At 39.9% G+C, this 22,218-nt stretch overlaps 1 protein-coding gene across 1 annotated transcript in view; it reads right to left on the bottom strand.

Annotated features, from left to right (window-relative positions):
- The window catches only part of PREP (prolyl endopeptidase), a 113,887-nt gene that overhangs the window by 15,498 nt on the left and 76,171 nt on the right, over window positions 1-22,218 (bottom strand). The window contains exon 11 of the mRNA XM_080389847.1: window positions 5,607-5,743. Within this exon, the coding sequence (XP_080245973.1) occupies window positions 5,607-5,743 (137 nt within the window). The remainder of the gene's footprint in view (window positions 1-5,606; window positions 5,744-22,218) is intronic.

Genomic DNA, 22,218 nt, shown 5'->3' with positions numbered 1-22,218 from the left:
GCCTGACAGTAGGTTGCCTTACGAGATTATGGCTTCTTCATTTTTGGTATGTTAGAGCCACAAAGCCTCCCAGAATATTCTGCACTTTTCACTGTCTCTGTCCCCAACAAAATCAATAGAAACTTTCTGGTCCAAACTTATTTGATCTAGTAATCAAAGGTAGCAAATATAACAATTGCAAGTAAGGTAAGAGCTTGCTACGCATATATATTGCCTCAGAGTATTTAAAAAAATAAAAAATTCCAGAACAGAGTCCATCCTCTTTCATCTGCTCAAAGGAACTGTGCCCATCTGAAGGATCAGCATATTTAACGAGCAAAGAACATGGGATCAACACAAACCAAAGTACTGAGTGCAATCCTGTCCTGTCCATGGACTCCTCGAGCAGAGATGGTACCTTGATAATTTTTGGAGGGGTCTAAGTGACTTAGGATCTCACAGGATATGCAGTACTCATTACAGGAAGCTAGTCCCCCATTTCCACAAGCAAATAATTTTTGTCATACAGACTAAATGGATAAAATCCAGAGTCTGATAACAATCATTATATTGACCAAATTAGAAGTAAGGTTTAGTGCATCTGTGCTCACTCTCAACAATAATACTGGGATTTAGGCACTTCTGAAAATATTAGTGTTTTCCATCCATAAGTGTGGGTTAGATGGGTGGACAGTGAGGTGGATTGATGACTGAATGGCAGAGCTCAGAGGGTTCCGATCAGCAGCACAGCCTGGCTGGAGGCCTGCAGCCAGCGGTGTGCCCCAGGGTCAGTACTGGGTCCAGTCCTGCTCAACTGACTCAGCAGTGACCTGGATGAAGGGACAGAGTGTGCCCTCAGCAAGCTCACTGGTGATACAGAACTAGGAGTGGCTGACACCCCAGAAGGCAGCACTGCCATCCAGCCAGACCTGGCCAGGCTGGAGAGCTGGGCGGAGAGGAACCCAATGAAGTTCAGCCAAGGCAAGTGTAGGGTCCTGCACCTGGGGAGGAATAACCCCACGCACCAGTACAGGCTGGGGCTGAACTGCTGGAAGGCAGCTCTGTGGGGAAGGACCTGGGAGTTCTGGTGGACAGCAAGCTGCCCATGAGCCAGCAGTGTGTCCCTGGTGGCCGAGAAGGCCAATGGGATCCTGGGGTGCATTAGGAGGAGCATGGTCAGCAGGTTGAGGGAGGTGATCCTGCCCCTCTGCTCTGCCTTGGTGAGGCTGCATCTGCAGTGCTGTGTCCAGTTCTAGGCTCCCCAGTTCAAGAGAGACAGGGAACTACTGGAGAGGGTCCACTGGAGAGCTATGAAGGTGATGAGCAGACAGGAACATCTCCTTGATGAGGAAAGGCTGCGAGAGCTGGGGCTGTTTAACCTGGAGCAGAGAAGACTGGGAGAGGATCTTATCAGTGTCTACAAATATCTTAAAGGCGAGCGTCAAAAAGGACGGGGCCAGGCTCTTTTCCGTGGTGCCCAGTGACAGGACAAGGGGCAACAGGCACAAACTGCAGCACAGGAAGATCCATTTGAATATGAGGAAAAACATCTTTGCTTTGAGAGTGACAGAACCCTATAACCAGCTGCCCAGAGAAGCTGTGGAGTCTCCTGCTCTGGAGACATTCAAAACCGGCCTGGACAAGATCCTGTGCAACCTGCTCTGGGAGAACCTGCTTTAGCAGGGGGTTGGACCAGATGATCTCCAGAGGTCCCTTCCAGCCCTGACCATTCTGTGATTACCCCATATACTCCAACATATACATCTAGTAATGTCACTGCCAATGACTATTAATTAATACCTACCCTGGTATGGTCAGTAGTAAAGTGAGACAGGACCCTAACTTGACGAATACTTTGAGGTAGGTTTGCCTACATCTTGCAACAAGATTTCTCAAAGTGACTTATAATTTCAAGGAACCAGTTTTTTTAAGTATCTAATCAGGACTTTTAAAAAAGTGAAAATTCCAAGTGATGAGACAGAACAAAACTCAAGTGTCATACACAACACTGCTACTGCCTCCTGTGTTCTTCCAGGTGGGTTCTTGCTTCCAGATTTGATTCCAAGTCAGCTTGGTGTCTGAGTCACAGCAAATTGCCCAGTCGCCGTGAATGCCTACGAAATGCCTCATTCTGCAGAGGGAAGTCTGGCTCTCAGCTCTTTCCAACAGTCTCTATAGCCTTTTGCTCATTATCCCTGTTTTTCCTTCTCTCCTGGGAGCAGCATAAATAAAAAGAGTAAAGGAAAGGGCAAGAGGGTCAGGAAGCAGCCAGTGGAGGAAGCAGAAGATTGTTTCTTCCCCGGAGAGCTCCTTCCAGACCCTGTCACTCTTAAAGAGCATAACAAAAAATAAGAAAACAGGTACTGTTTTTTACAGTATAGAAAAAACATAAGGAGCTGTGCTTCAGGGAGCAAGAATGCATTCCCAGAACTACTGATCTGCTGTCAGGTATTACAGTTGACGGAGAAATGTGGGATAGTGCACTGGTTATGGGGAAAAAATCCTGAGTCACTGCACTTGGTTCCTTTCTTGGCTTTTACGCAGCAGGAGGGAGTGGTAGCAAATAGTAATCTTAACTGAAAAGAGTAATTTTGCACCCTGCCAGCAGCTGCTATGTTGCCTGCCCTTTCTCTGGGCTTACAGTCTCTCCCTGCACCACCTCTTTACTTGAAGGCTTGGTACAACCTGGCCCTGTAGCACCGAAACGCAATTTCACAGTCCGCTTCACAATCAGCTGTATTCCAAGATGCATTAGGAATTGCTTCTCCTGTACCCACACGGGCACATACAGAACAGTGAAGGGAAACAGGTTGGTTCCTGTAGGGTAATTAGCTGAATCTGAGGCATTAGTGGCAGGTTTGTGATGGCATTTCCCCAGCAGCTCTGCCAAGCCACTGGTGTCAGTTCCATCAGCTTTCACTTGTACTCACTATGCAGGCTGTACAATTAACGACAGCTCTAGCAGGCACCACACTCGAAATGCTACCAAATGTAGCTCTTCAGTCCAGAGGAGCATATAAAAGATGCATGCTTGGATTCAAAAATAAACTGCTACTGTAACTGACTTAATGACGCTGGACTATCATTCTCATCGTTATTTCAGAATCGTCTAACCTGTTGGTTTGTTTCTATTGCTTTCAGTGAAGAAGGTTTTATTTTCATTTTTTGTGTTGGAGAAAAAATGAAATGCTATACCAGTTTCTGAATTAAGCAGAAATACGCTCCCCAAGTCAGAGTGCTGGCTCATGTTAATTGGTGTTAAATACCAGTAAAAAACATTGTACTGGCTTGAAGAAATACAGGACAGAAACAAACCACTGTTTGAGAAGATGAGTGCTTTGTGAAAAGTTGCAAGAGCCTCAAGTTCAAATACAATATCAGGAATATTTGTTCAGGAACTTGTTTGTTTGATTGATTTTTTTAAAGGCTACTACTTAGTCGCACTTCCATAGCTAAGCCTCAGCTCAGGATCAGGTGAATGATGCCTCAGCCTTGACCATCCTGTGGCTGCTTTCTAGCACTTGTGCCTGTGGGTCGTCTACAAAAAAAACCAAAAAAACAAAAAAAACAAAAAAAAAAGACTGAATCATGGTGTTGGGCTGTGGCTGGAACAGCACGTGGACCTGGGAACTCCTTGTGGAATACTGCAGTATGTACTAACAGGGATGTGGTCAAACATTACTTGAATCTGCCAGGTAAAGGGGGAACTGGACATCCTGCCTTCCTAGCATAAGTTCTCTGGAACGATTTTCTTTCTCTGATCTTGCCTGCCTACTTTTGGAACACAATTCCTCAGAGAGTACTCAATTCTCAGGTTATTAACCATAATGATGTATTTAAAGGCTTTGGATTATCTTATTTTTCCTTTAGAGAGAGAAAGGATGAGAAGGGACATGTTGATATTACAAGGAGAGAATGATACGGGAGATGTGGTCAATTGTGTTTTATTTACATTGTCAGTGGGATAACGTATTTTGATCTGAAAGTGACTGATAGTTCTCTGTACATTTAGTTTTAAGGGATTGTTACAGATTCATATTCTTATTTTATGAACTGTATAATAAAAGTTTCATAGGGTTCAGGAAGACATACGTCACTGTTCCCATCTCCCATCTTCCTCTCTTCTAAGTCAGCTGCACCCTCTTGCTGCTCTTTGCTAGACTTCCATGAGAGTTAATTTTAACTTGCCAAAATGGCAGAAAACCACCCACTCAGTTTTGATGGGACAGTTTTCTGCCATTCTTGTGAAGCAGATCAGCTTAGCAAAGGATCCAGTAAGCACCAGGGCCAATGGATGGGAGGTGGAAGGAGGCACTGTGAAATACCTTCTCCTTCTGCCAGCAGCCAGCTTGTGTCAGCTCTGCAGTACGTGAAATTTTACCTTAAATCAATAGATACATAATATTTACTTTAAAAAAGAAACATGGTAAGTTCTATCACAGTTTTCAGCATCTACAATAAACTGTAATAAATCAGTGCTTGAACCTAATCTAAAAAGGAATTTTAAAATGATTCTGGTTATATAATTGTGTCTCTCTAAAACCACAGAAAATTAAAAACATAGCTTTACAAGGCAGATAAAAAGCTTTCAAATAATCACAGAACACAAGAAAGGAAGTCCATTGTTAGACAAGGTATTCACTAGAAAGGACAAGAAACTGTAAATGCTATTGAGGAATACAATCACAGTGACCTGGAAAAGCACGCACTACAAAGGATTGCTTGAAATGTGCCGATTCTAAAGCAAGACTGGTAGCACCTAAACTTAATAGGACTGTTTCATAATAGATTTTTTTTTGTGTTGGTGAGCTGCTCTTCTGCTATCTGAAAAACAGCCCTCCATCCAGTCCTCTGCACTTTGGTTTTCCCCTGACTGCCTAGAAGCATTTCTTAAGTATTACAGACAGTCACTGCCTCTTGGTAAGTCTATTCAAACTCCCTTGCTGAACAAATAAGCCTTTGCTTTAAAGCAATCATCTACTCAATAAAGCTTATGGCTTTTGAGGGCTACAAAACCTATTTTGCACGCAGCATTTTTGCTTTACAATTAGTTGCTTTGCATATGCAGAGCCCGTATCTTATGCATCTCAAGACAGAATATCCTCTTTCCTGATAAAATGGGAACACAGTAGGATTTTGCTTCTGATGTAATCTCAAAAGTATAATATGAAAATACAGCCAAATTTAAATTATTTACATTCATTTAAACAAATATGTGATTTTTCTATAATATTTAGACATAGGTAACTGTGTAACTTGGAAAAAAGAAAACTTCGTATGTTACTAGTTCAGTAAAAGGCTCAATGACTTGCTTAACGTACATCTATATGCTTTTCTGTTGAGCTCAGTGACAGAGCAGGAATAGGTTAAGGTATAGGGCAGGGTGCCTGCTGTAAACCTCAGAAGAGCACAGCACTTCTCTGCTCTGGGACACTGGGCAAAACCCTTGAATTCAGAATCAGACAAATGATGCCTGGACACTGGTGTGCAGTCCTTAAGGCCCTCATCTTGCTCCTCAGGGCCCTGAAATGCATTACTCTGTCAGATCCATAGTCTACCCCGGCCTCAGCCTGTGACAGTTGTTAATACCAGACACTTCAAAAAAAGGTATAAATTACCCCACATACCTGTAGCTTGGTGTAATTGATATGTTGAAGCCTCCATATCCATACAAGAAGGCAGGGTGAGAACCATCCAGTTTAATTCCTTTCTTGTGAATAATAAACATCGGGATCTTAGTACCATCTTTGCTAGGGTAGAAAACCTAAGACAAGAGAAAAAGAAATATGAAATGCTGTTATTGTCGTAACTTTGCACAACTGCTGTTAACAAAAATCAGAGGTGATCACTTCCATGGTGGCCAACAGGTAAAACTTTCCGAGCAATCTGCACCAATTGCCTAGGTCAGGTTCAGCAATGGCCATTACCCGCTTGGTTGTTTAATGGCTCTGGAAAATGTATCAAAATGAGACAATACAGAGGGTATGACAGTATCATTTTTACATATCTTATCCATCAATTCTACATACAAGGGGGTTTGAGAAAATTCTACAAAAACAATACAATTCTCTGCAAGGGAAGACTGCATTGTGAAAACACAAGACCTGCATGGTCCATCATATGTGAAAGCAGCAAAGACTGAGCTGGCAAGGAGAACAAACAAAACTAAAACCAGATTTCCAATCATCTAAAATTATAATTTCTAAAAATTTATCCTTTTTTAAAAATTCAGAATTTCAGACACTAGAGAACAGTGGATAGGGAAGAAACAAACTCATGGTAGGGTGGTAATTTAGTGTGACCCCACTAAACACTGCATTGGTTTGGGTAACAGAGAAAACTCTGAAGATCTGGTCTTTACTGCTGAAATCACAGAGAACTCCTTTACATCAGTTGGTGCAGCAGGCCTTGCTTGCAAAAACATAATCACAAGCAACAGGCCAAAGATATTTTAAAACTCACAGTATTTTGGTTTTAGTATTAATACATTGGCATTAACAACATTACTCAATGGAGTCACTCCACGTACCAGGTTCAAGCCAAAAGACTAAACTCTGAAGAGCTGAAGACACTGTTTCTTACTAAGACTTGTGAAAACAGCAAAAAGCTGACTGCTCAACACCTGCATATGCAGCATGAATTCACCAAAAGCAAGTCTGTATCCAGCAAAAGTGGACTAAGCATTGGGCAGTCTTTCCAGGTTGTCTCAGTGACCTCTTCATCTCATCAGGGTGGTAACGTAAGTCATAACAGAAACTTTTGTGGCACTTGGTGGGTTTTTAGGCATTACCTAGCAGCTAGAAGCAGAAGCACTAACCCTGCAGAGCCCCCAAATCCATCCAGCAGGAGCACTAACCCTGCAGAGCCCCCAAATCCATCCAGCAAGACAACTGAACTGCCTGCTGCCTCTCAGGAAATCAGCTCCCAAAACACCGGAGTATCCATGCAGCACATACTTTCATATCTCTTTCTATTACTGCCACAGCACTGTGTGAATGTAAAAGCTAAATTCCACGTACACAAACATAGACTGCAATTGCTTAACACAGTTCCCATATCTTTTTGTTCTTATGCATGTATCTGCCTGCGAACTCTAATTTAGGACTGAGCATGTCTGACTTTGCCAGTCAAGCAAAACACATGGTTTCGAACGTAGTTTACTACTTGTCCTAAAGTTCTGGTTGACTACTTTTCATTGCTTTGGTTTTAGCATCATTATTTGCAGCTTCTAGTCTAATTAGAACAAAGCAGCAGTACATTAAGAATGACATTCGTATAATTTTGTTGCATGTTTACAACCTCTGTGCTTTTAAGGGAAACAGACCTAACATACTTTATAAAGCACACGATCAACAGGATCTATTTTTATAACACATGAACATCAACAGTAATTTGAACCTGTGCAACACGTTTATTCTGAGCATTGCCTGTAATGCAAAACATGTAAATCCACATAGCACATTGAAAACAAAATAATCACATTTAATTTCAGTTTAATCATTGCTAAGGAAATGTAAGCCATTTCAAATGAAACCACATCTACCTCTGAAGGCTTCACCAAAACCTCTAGACATTTTCTAGATAAAATTCAGCATTTCACAGTTTGCAGCAGATGGAAAAATCCAGAACAAAAGCCTGAAGGCATTTTTACACAGATAAAATCAGTTTCTAACTACTGCCGCAACTGTACCTTTACTGACAAGTGCTCATCAGAACTCACAACAGTAGAATACAAAGGATTTTCATTTTAAGTGTTTAGCTAAACACTATAAACAAATAAAATATCTGATGGACAGAAAAACTGCTGAGGCTGGCAATGAGGAGCTCCAGAGAGACTCCCCTCTAAAATGCCATATATCAGCTCCAGTTGTTGCTGGCAATTCACACGAAGTGAGCACCTGGCCCTCTTGTGTTTCCAGCAACTTACTGTTGTTGGCCAGTCCTTTCCCAATGATTAAAGGATGCCACTAATTTTACTGCTTCTTTAACAAAGGGGGTATTTTTTAAAAACTCTGAAAACTGACTTCAGTAGGGCTTTTATCATCATCAGTAACATACCATTAAATGAAAACTCAAAAAAAAAGATGCACGTCAAGGTGACATTTGCAATTTAAGAGTTTTCGCTCTTATCTTTGTTAAAATAATGATTACCTCTCCCTCTGAGAGGAACAAATGGGAGTGGGGTGGAAATCAATTCAGTGAGACACCAAGATATGTGAAGCCATTTAAGCTTCTCCAAATAGACTATTTTCAACAACTGATTCAATCTCACCTTTAAATTAGGTGTTATCTCTGAAGCAAGTCAAATGGTTTATTCATGTCACCAATAAAGGGACAGTGCCTCTATCTCAAAGATTAAGGTAAACTGGAAAGGGCAAGCCCTAAAAAAAAAGGATTTCTCAAGATGGTATTTCATGCCTAATTTTAGAAGCTGTCGGCTTTTACAGCAGTGAACGCTCATAAAAGGGTACTACTGTTTTCTGCTTTATCACAGATAGAAGTGATCCACTTGTACTGGTCACATTATATTACTCATTGCTCATGTATTTTCAGATACACATGTCACTACAGCCATTAGCACATATAAGAGGAGGACAAATTAGCAAAGTGATTTTGGAATAATAATGCTTCAGACATATTATGAATGCTGAAACTCACCATTCAAGGAGGGACATGCTAAAAATAAAGATTTTCAACCTCCAGGAATGCACCAGCAGTGCTGTGTGGTTGACAGGGCACTCCTGCTGCAGGCAACCCTTCGTGCTATTCTAGGAGCATACCACCGGACCAGTACAAGAGCACTGAAATAGTTGTAGCTCACTTCGTCTCACACTAATGTCCCTATCTGTCACATGGCAGCAGGGTCCCAGTGCCAGAATCACTTTCAATTCAGATGCTGGAACCTGTGGCATAAATTTATAGCCCCTCTGCTTTTTCTTATGACCCAGGAAGAAAGCAACACTGTTCACACAATTACTCATTACTATGAACTACACGAAAATTAAGCTATACAAGCCACACAAAACCCAATCTGAGTCATTCTTCTTTAGTGCATACATATACATTTACAGAGTGGTGTTTCGTGGTTTTCTGAGCTGTTGTTGGGGGGGGGGGGTTGTTTGTTTTGTTGTTTGTTTTTTTTATATAAATTTGTCATTTGAAAGCAATTTACACTTCATTTTCACATAAAAAAGACAATGGAAGTTTACTTCCAACACATTTTATAGAGTAAGTTTTACAAGTAAATACAGTTAATGGCTGTGTGATAGGGTTTGTAAATACTCAGGCGTTAAGTAGTATAAAAAAAGTTCTATACATTCACCCCTGGGGACATCTTTGTCCTCCTAATCATTATTTGCTTTACATGTGCAGTATTATGTTAGGTGCATCTTCACTTAGGGAAGAGGGGAGCGATCAGCCAGCGCTGTAGACACAGACCTAAATTCAGAAAGACTTCCAAGTTTACCTACTTCTGCCTCTGCAGTGACAAGAAGCATCCTCTCCATCTCAAGTCACCAGGAGGCAAAACTATGTATTGTAGCTTTTGAAAAACTAAGAGGATTTGAAAGAGAGAGGTTGAAGACAAAGTTTTTCTTTCATTTGTCTATAGAGATAATATAGCCAGACACACAGAACCAAAACTAATTTTGGCAGTCACCCACTGTGACTTGTCTTGTGAGTAAATATGAAATCAGTATCTTTAATATTAAAGCAAGTGATACAATCATCACAACAAATAAAGAAATAAAACTAATCTGCCTGAATACTCACACTGTGACACATAATTAAAAATACCTAAAACTACTGAAATTTAATAGAAACTTCCATTTCTAAAAATTGAAAACACTCAGCAATTTGTAATTATTCCATTTCACTTCTTTCAGACATGTTTTCTCTGTTTATATAATGGAGAGCTCAAAAGATGTATGTAATTAAAATTGTGTTGGGAGAAAAAAGTGCATGTACACCTGACATCATCTCAGTTTTACAAACCCCAAAATCCTTCTAAGCAAAAAAAAGAACCCCAAACTTGTACATATTTAAAATTAACCTTACAATGGCAAGATTCAACACAAGTTTTGAAATACCACTGTAAAACCCAAATAAAAACTAAGCTTATGCAAATGGGTCTAATGCAAATATTTTAAAACTGTGAACAATATCTGAATGTCTAGAAACCTTTTATAATTTTTCAGACTCGCTCATTACTGGCAAAGAAATAAAATCCAATTAAAAAGTGATTAGTTTGGCTTTTCAGAAATAATTATTTCTGCAGATAATACCTCAATTTTACATATGAAAAGAAACTTTGACTTCTGGGACTTGAAAACACTCTCTGAGTCACCGTAGGCTAATTATTCTTAGAAAGCCACCAGTGATTCTAAAAAAGTCTCTCTCAGCCTCTCTTCCAAGATTAGGTACTACATACCAGAGATATCAATTCTTTCCATGTCTTTGTGTGCTTGATCAAAACCAGGTAAGAGTGACACTTGTCATTAGATTGACATCCATTGTACAAAACGCCAAAGAATTTTACAAAGAGCAACTAAAAAGGCATATACATGATACTGGAATACTCCTTATTAAAAATGCTTGTTCAATAATTTAGGTTTAATAACATCATGAGAATGCTTTTTAAATGAGTTTTGTTCCAGTGTCTTCTGTAGCGTTTTACTGACATCATGCCTTTTCATTTGAAACAAATACAGGATGTAGCAGTCCTATAAGATTTAGCAATTGTTTTCTGTTTCTGGATAAGAGAGGCTGCCCTCACCCGTGGCTGCTGTGATTCCACTAGCTGCCCCTACAAGGTTCCAGGCAGCGCTAGAGAACCACAGCACCCGGCTCGGTCCCAGCACCCACAGGCACCAGTGAAGCAGGCACCACTGTGTTGGCCAGCCTATCAAAGGGAATCACTACTTCAAGTCTTTTATTTTCTGGAACTGCATTTCAAGTGTTCAGTTTCACATACAGTATTATTTCCTTCATTAAGCGTGTGATGAAGATTTCTCATCATATTTACATATGATGAAATTTTTTTACATAGAAAAGCATGAGGAATTCATAGTAAATTACATAATGTCGCTCATGTTTCCCCAAACATCGTGAATGCTTTGCTAAAGGCTCACTATTTTAATAATCCCACACAACTATCTTTGAAAGATGACCGGAAGAGTAAGCTTAAGGGAGTAGTCCCTGGAGAAGGTTTTCCTACCCAAGCTGTGGCATCAGGGTGTTCAGACCTGTATTTAGGTTCAGAGCTAACGGTGCCCGAGGCTGAACAATGGTACGCAGCAACACCTCCCACTGACAAGCCCTAACAGCTGCCACTCGGTGCTTCAGGAAGGCAAGCCACAAAGACCCTGCCTTCACACCAGCAAGTCTGAACACTTCAGCATTGGCAGGCAGGGGGAAATCCTCGAGATGCCAGGGCAGAAATCTCATCTATGCAAAGAGAATCATGCGCTGCCTTCTGCACCGCCTCACCACAGCTCATTCAATCCCCTCATCGCCTCTGACCTTACAGAAAACCTGATATTAGTCCCGGACTAATGGCTATATAGCACATCACAAGCAAAACATCTGATTTATTGCAGCAGTGGCATGGACCCAAGTACAAGACCACCAGTGGCCCCGTGGACAGTTCTGGCAACCGGCCAATGGCCACCTGTAAGAGCAGCTCTTACTAACCACCAGTTTTAGTATTCCTCTATACAAAAGGAACCAGAAGTCAGAAGTAATAGAGAACTATTACCACTACACAGCAAATCCATGGGATCTGAGGTTTCGTTTCTTCAAAGGGGAATCCTCATCAATCTTCTTTAAGCCTCTTAAATTAGCTTCAGAGCAATTCTGTCTGGGTTGCAAAGCTTGCTTAATACAGAACTGGACAGGGGCCAAAGTAACTCAGTACAGTAAAAATTCATGCAGGTAAAACTCAGAAAGAAGAATACCCACTATAGACATTCAAAAGCGCTATGAAAATAATCAAGAACCTTTTAGAAGAAATTGTTTCACCACCCACCCACCGGGACAAAAAGCAGCCTCATGCTGACAGAGGCAAAGTGCCAGGAGATGGTCTTTTAGAACAAATGCCTCCTTCCTAAATGCAGCTGCCGAGCTGCAAATGACTGCAGGGAGGTGTCTCACAGGGTGGTGGGAGGAGAGAGGAAAAGGCAAGAGAAAAACACAGTTGAAAGTTCAGAAATGCTGCAAGACTGGCATGGCAGGAATTGCTTTTAAATCACACTTTTGTAGATTAGTTAAAGGGCAGCATCCCCTTTACATAAAGCCTTAGTGGTAAATGGGATCCAATGAGAACTCCCTCCACTCCACTGCTGCAACCTGAAAGACTTCTTGCCTTTTCTCTCAATGTTTATCCTCTGTCCCTTTCAGTGGGATCTCAGAGCTTCCTGCAGCTGAATAATTAGCATCTGCCACATACAATTATTCATTTTCTTTCATCAATTTGCCTTAAAGAGAACTTTGTGTATAGCGTAGACAGACATATCAGATAGATAACATTTACCTTTTGAGTTAAATGTACACTGTAGGCGTGTTAAACAGAAAAATGTCCCAGGGGGCTTTGTAAGTTACAGTCTCTTTCCTGAATCACCTCTGTGCTTATGCATTCAAGAAACGTATTATTACGAAGCAGTAGTATAGCATGAGGTAAGCAATGGCCTGTCTCAATGGAAGTAGCATACTGTTATAAATAAAAACATATGTAACAGCTGCTGGCTACTGCAATTTCTTTCATTAAATCAACTTTATACTTCATTGAGAAAACTGCTCTGATAGGAGACAATTCACTGTAATAGCATATAGGCACTAGAAAGTAAACGCTACTCATCTTTACATGCTAGAAATCAGTTCAAGCTGTAATGAGAAACAGTATAAGAATAAAAATGTAGAGGTAACTTACCACAGGGTAAGCAAGGGGGAGAACTTATGCAAGCTACTCAACAATAACTATTCTTATTTATGGTTTTATGCTGAGGTAGGTGCATGCATCTAATTCAACATGCTGAGGAAGAGAGGTATTCACTCAAACAGTAACTGGCTAATTCAGCTTTTCTGTTTCTGACTCCATCTTGCTCAAAACTTGCTTGGTTATCGCAACACAGCCCTGCTGTTGAGCTTTCATGAGTTTCAAAAAGATGACACAACCACTGCTGGTTGTTCTCCCTAATGCAAAGGCATCTACATAGATCAGGGTGCTCAAACTTGACCTGTAAACCTACATCCAAAAATTTTTGCACAGAACAAATTCAGTCTTGACACTGGTGATGTCAAGAGCTCAGCTTGTGTCAAAGCCCCAAGAGGATCCATATATTCCACTTATATTGCCAAGAAATTTTGTTTATGACTTTCAATAGCTGGACAATTTCAGAGCAACTCTGCTCTCTCTTCCTTAGAGAATCATACCATGTTTACAGATGTCAAGTTTGCTACCCAAGAACAAGAGGTGCTATAAATCACTAAACACCTACAAAAATTCTGCATGTGGTTAGTACAATTTTGGAAAAAAAGTCAATACTCTTAATTCTTACTTTTTGGGTTGAATATTAACAGAGACAATCTACAATGGACAATGCAAATTTAAAAAAGTCCCAGATCACTTGTCCTGTGAATATTTATTTTGAGGAACTTACTGAAATAAACAGGTCACCTAGAAGCACTTCCATGTGCAGTTTTTCACTCAAATTATAGCTACAAGTAATTTAATTTCTGAGATTTAAGCTTGAATTTAAAGTTACCTATCTTCCCCCTACATTATTAAAAAACCAAAATGGCAGCAGAAGGAAAAAAAAAATCCCCCAAGAATGGTCAAGGATAAAGTCCTAGAAAGTATATGGGTTGCTAGCTTAGAAGAAAATAATTCTAAGGATCAGATGCTATTGATTCCAACAGTTGCGTCTTGCTGACCATCTCCTTTCTGTGGAAACAGTACTTCAGGCTCATCTATTGTTTTCAGATTTACAGTACTCATTGTGTAATGAAGAAAAATCACCCAGCAAGCAGCAAGAAGTAGAAGAGAATTATGAGAATGAGTTTTCATGACACTGTTGTAACAATACTTCAGGAAAAAATTAAACCAAAACTTGTATGAAGCAACCCAGCAAAAATTTCAATTGATGGCATAATTCCAGACAGGCATCATAACTAAGACTTTAAGGTACTTCATAACAGGAACACCAAGAAGCATGCTGATGTATCCCTGTAATACTGTTGGAACAAGGAGGAGGAAAAATGAGTAACAAAAGAGGAACGCCTTTTTTTTAAAAAGCATAAGACTAAGGACAGCTTGCAGCAATCTTTCCTTTCTTGGGCAAAATGTGAACAAGACAGCAAAATCAAAAAAACTTGTATCAGTCATAAGGAATTCAACCACTATGAATCAACTACTAATAAATCAACAGATCAAATGTCTAATGATGTCAAGTCAACTTCAGTGAGCGATAACAGTTCAAAGAACACCACTAAGTAGAGGGAAAAAGTCAAGGATGTTCCTGTTGATAAAAGATCCCCTGATTTTAGGCATTCTACCATTATGCTTTGAAGCTTTTCTGCATCTTGTCTATATTTTAGCCATTAGCAGTGATTGCTGTGCACTATTACTTTCAAAAATAATTAACAAACTGGCTGAAAAGCAAGCAGTTCAGGGAGTCATCAGGGGGAATTTATGTATCAATTTTTCCCTGTCTGTGAGAATAGCATGCCAGAACTAAGAAAATAATCTATTTCTTTATTGCATTTATCTACACAGTTGAAAAACTAGTTACTATGAATAACAACGGTATTTCTAAGAGGCTTCCCTTGTCCCATAAATTTCCTGGGAGATGACTCAAGGACAGAGCAGAAATAATTGATCTAAGGAAACATGATATTCTATCAGTACCTCTGGGCAGTCTTGATAAAATCAAATCAACTGCTAAATGAAGATGCAAACTAGATTACCCTTAATAAAATTGCACACTGATGAATTTGTAGTGGATAACAAACAGACAAAAGCCCACAGAAAAAAACCTTGCATAATTAGTGACTGAACCTTTCTGGTAGAAAAGTGAACTGCTACCTTCCTTTTCCTTGGAAAAACATTCTTTCAGAATGCCCCAAGATACTGTATTTTAAAATTTTACTACTTCTGACCTTATACTGAGGGCACAAGAAAGAAGTCTCCTGATCAATCCCACTCATATGTGTTCCACTTACACAAGTTCACAACTGCATCTCTAGGTAGTTATTGAAGTACTTTGTGTTTAACTTGTCCAATCTCTTCACCAGTGAATGACAACTTCAAAAAAACAATCCACCAAATCTATCTAGATAAAAAGCTATTGAGTAACGAAGCTTCTTTAGCTCTGCCTTACCTGTTAGTAGTGCAAATATTTTCTGTTTGTATAAATGGAGACTATGCGGTTGAAAGTGTCCAGCAACACCAAGATAATATTAAGAGGTGTGATTGTGCCATAGAACACTGATAAAGAGAGGTTGTCCAAAACCCACTCATTTCTATTTAGTAAACATTATTTTCTCAGTAGAAACTGAACTGCTCGTAACTATTACATGATCATCTTGGTTAATATGTATTCTTTTCTAAAGGAATCATATTCACAGTGAAAGCAAGAGTCGCAGCTTTAGTTTACAAGATATGGTACCATTTGCTTGCCTTTTTTTCCTTTAAATTGCAGTCTGCTCCAACCAGTGGCCACACACCCTCATTTACTTTGCACATGTTCCTGGGTTATGAACAACTTAGTTACGCCAAGTCTGAATCAAGACTGTGTAAGATCTCACCAACTTTTGAAATTGCTGTTTTCCACTCTCATCTCTATCAATCTCTTTTCCACCAGGGTGATGAATGCTAATTAACAAAAACAACAACAACAACAACAAAAATCTTAATCCACCAAGCAAATGGCCCTGGGTGAAGACAGCAAGTATAATTTTACTGAGCTGCAGTGGTATCTATCTCAGAAGTTTTCTAAATTTTTCATTAGTTTTAAATATTACCAATTCTAAATTTTTTATGTGTCCTGTATGTAGTTAATGCATAGTTATCATTCCAAACACAATTTATTTCTCTGTTCTGCTTTTAAGCACCAGCACATTGGTGAATGTGATCCATGACTAAGACTCCAAAGTGCTGTGACAATGCAAGTAAACAAAGGAGCAACAACCTTCTATATCGTTCTCTGCAGACTGCTGTACTACCTTAAACCTCTTTGTATCAGTTGTGTGCCAAGCCTAATAAATGACTGCATAAACTAGTTACCAACTTGTGAGTGCTTGGAGGCCTGCAGCTCTGAAACATAAACCTCCCAGCCCTGCCAGAGCCATTTCTATTCTAAAAACACCCCAGTTCCCTGGTAGTCTACAGGGACACCATTCAGAATGAGAGATGCATCCACTGTAAAGTATTTAAATCGAATATGGAGCTGTGGGGAAGCTTAATTGCTAACAGGAAACACTGAGACACTGCAGAAAAGAGGGGACAAGGGAGTGCCTTTTGGAAGGAGTAACAAACAGAAGGAAAAACTACCAGAAAAACGTAACATTCAATCCAGTAAGGCCAGAAATGCAACATACTATACTCTGACAAGTGCAATCACATACAGGATGGGGAACAACTGACCAAAAAAATAATTCAGAGAAGTATCTTGGAGTTATAGTACATGCCAAACTGAACTTGAACAAACAATGAATTGTCAGGGGAAAAGGCAAACCCTATACTGGGACACGCAGGCCAAAGTCTCATCTGCAAGACACATGAAGTAACTGTGATGGATGCACTCGACCTCCTTAACCAAACTAGCAGTAGTGTGGTACAAACTCCAAAGGAGGTAAAGGCTTGAGCTGTAGCTGGGCCAAAAACTCCGAGAAACCCACAAAGCAGCAGAGTGACCCACTAAGCATCAATACATATGGGTTTGGACACCGTTCATGTGACTTACACATGAATAGCGGGTGTTTTTTCCAAGACTCATTTATCAAGGAACAAAGAAAGTTGTGGGTACGAGGATTCTCATGCATACCTTCCCATTGTATGCAATTTGACTACAAGCCAACCACTTTATCCCGTAAATAAGACGGCCTAAGTGAGCCTTCATTGAGCTTCCCCTGCTAGGCAGCATGGTGGTGATGGTATAAATGGAGACTGCGATGCCCCTTGAGGTTGCTCCTTGAAGCAGAGACAACTTTTTCACAACAACAGATCTTTGGATGAGTCCAATTTGAACTTTCTCTAAACTGCAACTGGACCACACACCAGTGGCTCTCCCCTTGATTGGGACGCCTCTCAAGGCTTGAGATTCCTTACCTGAGACCAAGAGATCCTTCCTTACCCAAGATGGAGAAACTCCTTATTTGCAACAGATCCTTGGTAAGTGACTGATAGCATGCTAAATTAATACTTATGAAATCCATGTAGTTAATTCCTTTAGATATAAACTGTTGTTCAGGTCTGAGACTAAGGTTGGACCAAGCCGCAGTTCAGCTCCATCAGGAGTTTAGGAAGCAAGGGGGTCCTCTCTGAGTGTTGTGAGGATCTCCCTTACCCTTTTGTACCTCCAGTCTCTGTGTAGATCATTCCAGCTCGATCTTCCTTCTTGTTTCATCCATGTAGTAAGTCGCAGAGTGAACCTTGTCCCTTGCCATTGAACTTTGTTAAGTCACACTTCCACAAATTCACATTAAAACTACTTTTGCTGATACCTTTGATGGTGATCCTTTCAGTGACCCTAAATCACTCATCCTCAACAGCAACCCTTTCTGCTGTATTCAACATTTGCAAAGCCTCAGCTAGAGTGCTGTATTCAGTTTAAACCACTGCACACCATATGCTGAGAATCTAAAGAGATTCCAGGGAGAGAAAGAAGAGTGATAGGAGGCCCAGAAAATACAACCTGCTAGAAAAACTGAACAGAGTGAAGGTTTTTGCTTGGTTTATTCTTAGTCTAAAGGAAAAAAAAACTGCAGGCACGCATAGTCAGAGTCTCTAAACATGCCAAAGTTCGCTGTAAGTAGAAAAGAATTACCTGTCCTGCATGTATGAGAGGGACACAAAGCAATGCATTTCAACCGCAGCAAGGGAATTTAGGTGAGACCTTGTGGCAGACACCCTGCTCCCTGCAAAAGCTTTTTAACTGTAAATACAGTGAGATGCTGGGACAGATTGCCTAGGGAGACTGAAGGCTTTTAAGCACAAGCCAGAAATGGTGCATGGCCAGCTCTGGGACATGGGTAGGTGCACAAGTTGGCACCACCTCCAACCCCATTCAGGTCCTGTAGTTTATTCCCTTTCCTGGTTTTTCTGTCCCCTGGGTTATTACAGCAGCTCTGCTACAGGTTTTTCTGTTCACAGCTGCAACCACCTGCTGGGCAGTAGCAAGCAGCTGGTTCCTCTCTTCTTGCAGAACAAGCCAGTACCCTACCTCTTGGACTGCAATGGATTAGGTGAGTTTATGAGATTGCTTTTATCCACATTTTATATGATTTCAAGAAGAGAGGTTGCAAAAGCAGAAGTGGAGAAGACAAAGACTCTGAAAGAGAACAAGTGCCTCCCTTCTGGCTACCTTTTACCTTTCACAAAACTATCATTGTTTGTGAAGGCCATCCAGGGAGTTTACACATACATACTAAAACCATAGCATCATTTAGGTTGGAAAAGACCTTCAAGATCATAATCTACATGAACAGCTGGTGAGACAAGAGATGCATTCAAAAAACTACCATTTGCACTGAAAATCTGTATTACATTTCAGAAAATGGTTGAAATATTTAAGTATTAATGTAAAATCCAAAATCTTTTAAAACTTGCCCATATATATATTACAGATGTGTAAACACCTGTCAACTGGGTGCACAATACTTTATTCTCGCGTAGTATGGGCTTCAATAACAAGTAAGCAATTATAATTACTACTGTTCTGCAATTTTGCTTGAATTTAAAAACCATCCTGTGGCAGAAACAGATACATACCTGCATATAAAACTCCTACTAAATGTAAACCACCTTCTTTGGAAACCTAATAACTATTCAACAGACTTACATGCTAGCACATTATACTGCTAGCACAGTACTCAAAAAGACAACCAGGGAAGTCTGGTTATTTTGGTGGCCTGGTAAAGGAACTCAGTGTGCTTCCCTGCCAGATCAATGGCTCGAATGCTGTCCCACATCAGTGATGCCTGAAACTGCAATGACATAATGATCTTTTGCCAGCTGCATGAATAAAACCAGTGGTTGTAGTCCCAGAGCGATCTGTCCTCAATGCAGCATTATCATCCAATTTAACACTCTTCTGGGTAGGCTCCATGAGGCAAAGTAATGGGTGGGCAGATGGATAGAAAAATTCCCACACTTGCAGAGGAGTGCTCTCGTTCTGAACAATGCTGGCACACCAAAATTTGACATTTAGCCTCAAAAAAGGGACAGAGAAAAGTGGCAGCTACCGCTTCTTTCTTTCAGTAGAGGACTAGACGTGCAGTCCTTAGTATGCTGAAATTTTCCATTTTTTTGGCTGATTGGTCTAAGCAAGAATTAAAAAGCCATAAAGGAGCTTCAGAGCAGTTTTTTCATGGAAGCATCCTGTGTTTTTGATCCTGTACCACTGATGGAATTGGCCATTCAGTCTGCACTATACAAGACACACAAACACTATACTGATCAAAAGACAGTGTTTTGTCTGCATTTAATGCTATTAGAGATACCAAGAGTGGGAGCTTTTCATTGATACTCAAGTTCTGTGAACTGCTACTTGTGTAAGACTTTAATAACTGGCTTGACTAAGTTTTCAAACCACATCTGAAGACTCAGCTCTGAGGAACAGCAAAAGAGGAGTAGCAAAGCACTACCATTAGAATAGCAAACCATCAAAATATACACCCAGTGCAACAACTCATCAATGTGCAACCACGGACAAATTTAATTCTGAATGCTTCTGTTCCTGTAGAACAAAGCTACTAATATTCACTACCTTTGAGAAATAACATTCATGTGTTTATACAAAAGGGAGGAGAAAAGTTGAAAGAAGATTCCCACTGAGAATCATTACATAGAATTCTTATTTATCTTGTAAGGGAGTTAATTAAAATAGTAATATGTTCATGGTTAATTACTGGAGGTGAGATCAATCAAAAGAGTGAATCTGAAAGTTGGAGAAAAAAAGAGAATGGAAGAAATCTTCAGTGATTTGTTTAGAAATCGGACAAGAAACAAGCATTTTCACTGCAACAACATTCACATTTTAATCTCTCTATATCAGCAAAGAACCTACCTATTAAGATTCCTGAAGGCTTAAATACATATGTTCATTTAAGGTGTCTGAGTGAAGGATTTTTAAAATCTTCTTCCTGATGGCAAAATGTATTTTGCCATTTGTTGTAAAAATCAAAACTATTTTTTATTCACAATTAACAATGCAATCATTTAATACACGGGAGCCTGTAAAGCAATCCTTTAAACTCCATTACAATTGCTCAAGCTCTCATTTAAAACTCCTGTGTGTAAAAAGGGATTCTCTACACTATATTCAATGGTTACAACTGTTTTAATCCATGTTATTTCACCTTGTGTTTTAAGGAATTCTGAGAAAGAAATGAAGCATGAAATGTAGCTTAGGACCAAGTATGCCAACTAACATGTCCATTCACTAGAAAAGCAGAAAACCCCTGTGAATTCAAACAGAAGTTCTACTGGGTAAGGCAGAAGAATAATATTTCACAATGAGTTTTATGCTATTAAGCAATCACTTCTCTTGTAAGCTTAAAACAAATGAACATTTTAATAATGTCGAGCATGAAGGTTCTATAGACTGCAACATTTTAAGAACGTCTTCAATTCCCTGCACACTTAGCAGAAAACCAAACAATCTAAAAGCTTGGAACTAGTGAATCACAAAGCCTGTATGACAATCCAAATGAACACAGAGACTGGTATTTTAGTATTATCCTTCAAGCTGTGTGGTCTGGTATTGTGCTAATTCTTCCTAAGAGGAGTTCTGTACTCCTCCATACCAAACCACATTTCCATTGTTTTATATTCTGCTGAACAAAGGCTCCCAACACCCTAAACTGTGCAGCAATACCATGTGGTATGTAAGATGGGGATAAAGCAACTCCAGCCATTTTAACCTTAAAACAGGATTTTAACTGTATCGGTAAAAAAAAAATATCTATGCAAGGTCCTATCATTTTATCCTCTTACTTGGAATAGAGAGATCTGGTTCTCACTCCAGACACTTAAGGAATATCATGATCTGTGAGAATTACTCATGTGAATTACCTGAAGTGCATGGGTGGGACTGCTTAAATATAATGGGTGTAGAGCCAACTGCTACTCCTCTGCTCAGGCATAAGAATTTCAAAGTTCAAGAACATGTTAAGGCCATTACAGGAAATTCTTCACTCGATATTTTTTTAGAAATAAAGTCCTTCATACTGACAATTTCTAGCCTTAAAATGGAGTGTACTGTGGCTGCAAACATGTAACACATTTAATACGCAGTCTCTTGGTTTTCAAGAAATACGTGGCCTTAAAACTAGAGAACTACATTTTCAGTTAGTGTTTCTTCACTGACCTGCAATTAGAAGAGGTAATGGCAGATTAAAGTGGTGTTTTGTAACAACCACATGCCAAGGGTGTATGATGCTAAATTCACATAGGCAAACAGCCAATGCTGCCACGATTGTCACTATGATTTTGTTTTTGTGATATGTCCTCCAGAATAAGACTCTTGTCTTGGTGCCAAAATCACAGCCATTGCCAAAACACTGGCAGAGATCACAGCTGAAAACTTCAGGAGCTCTAATGGAGGCAGCCCAAAGCTTATTTTCCCCCTGCAAGGGCAGGTGTCTGCCATGCTATGGCAAGCACTAAAATTGGTGCATTTGTTCACATTTCCTCCTCCCCCCAACATTTCTTCTTCCTTACCACAATATGGAACCACAAGGAAATAAAAGGAATAAAATAGAAACAAACAACAACAAGCAGCTTGTTTCCTCCATGTATTAATTCTACCCTTCCATCCTGTGAGACGGAGGCAGGATTCAAACCCCAAATACTATTAGAAGCAAGAAAGTCCAACTCCTCAAAAATCAATCCCCCTTTGGCTGTGCTGGATTCTCAAGAGAAGGAAGAAAATGATGCCAAAAAAACTTCCTTGAAGAAAAGTTGAGAACTCTTTGACTCTGCTCAGAATTAATGTAAAAAGTACATGCCTTTCTTCTCCGAGT

Source organism: Falco punctatus, assembly GCF_963210335.1.
Source record: "Falco punctatus genome assembly, chromosome: 5".
Lineage (NCBI taxonomy): Eukaryota > Metazoa > Chordata > Aves > Falconiformes > Falconidae > Falco > Falco punctatus.
Note: the sequence above shows the minus strand (reverse complement) of the source record. Positions and strands in the feature narration are given on the sequence as shown.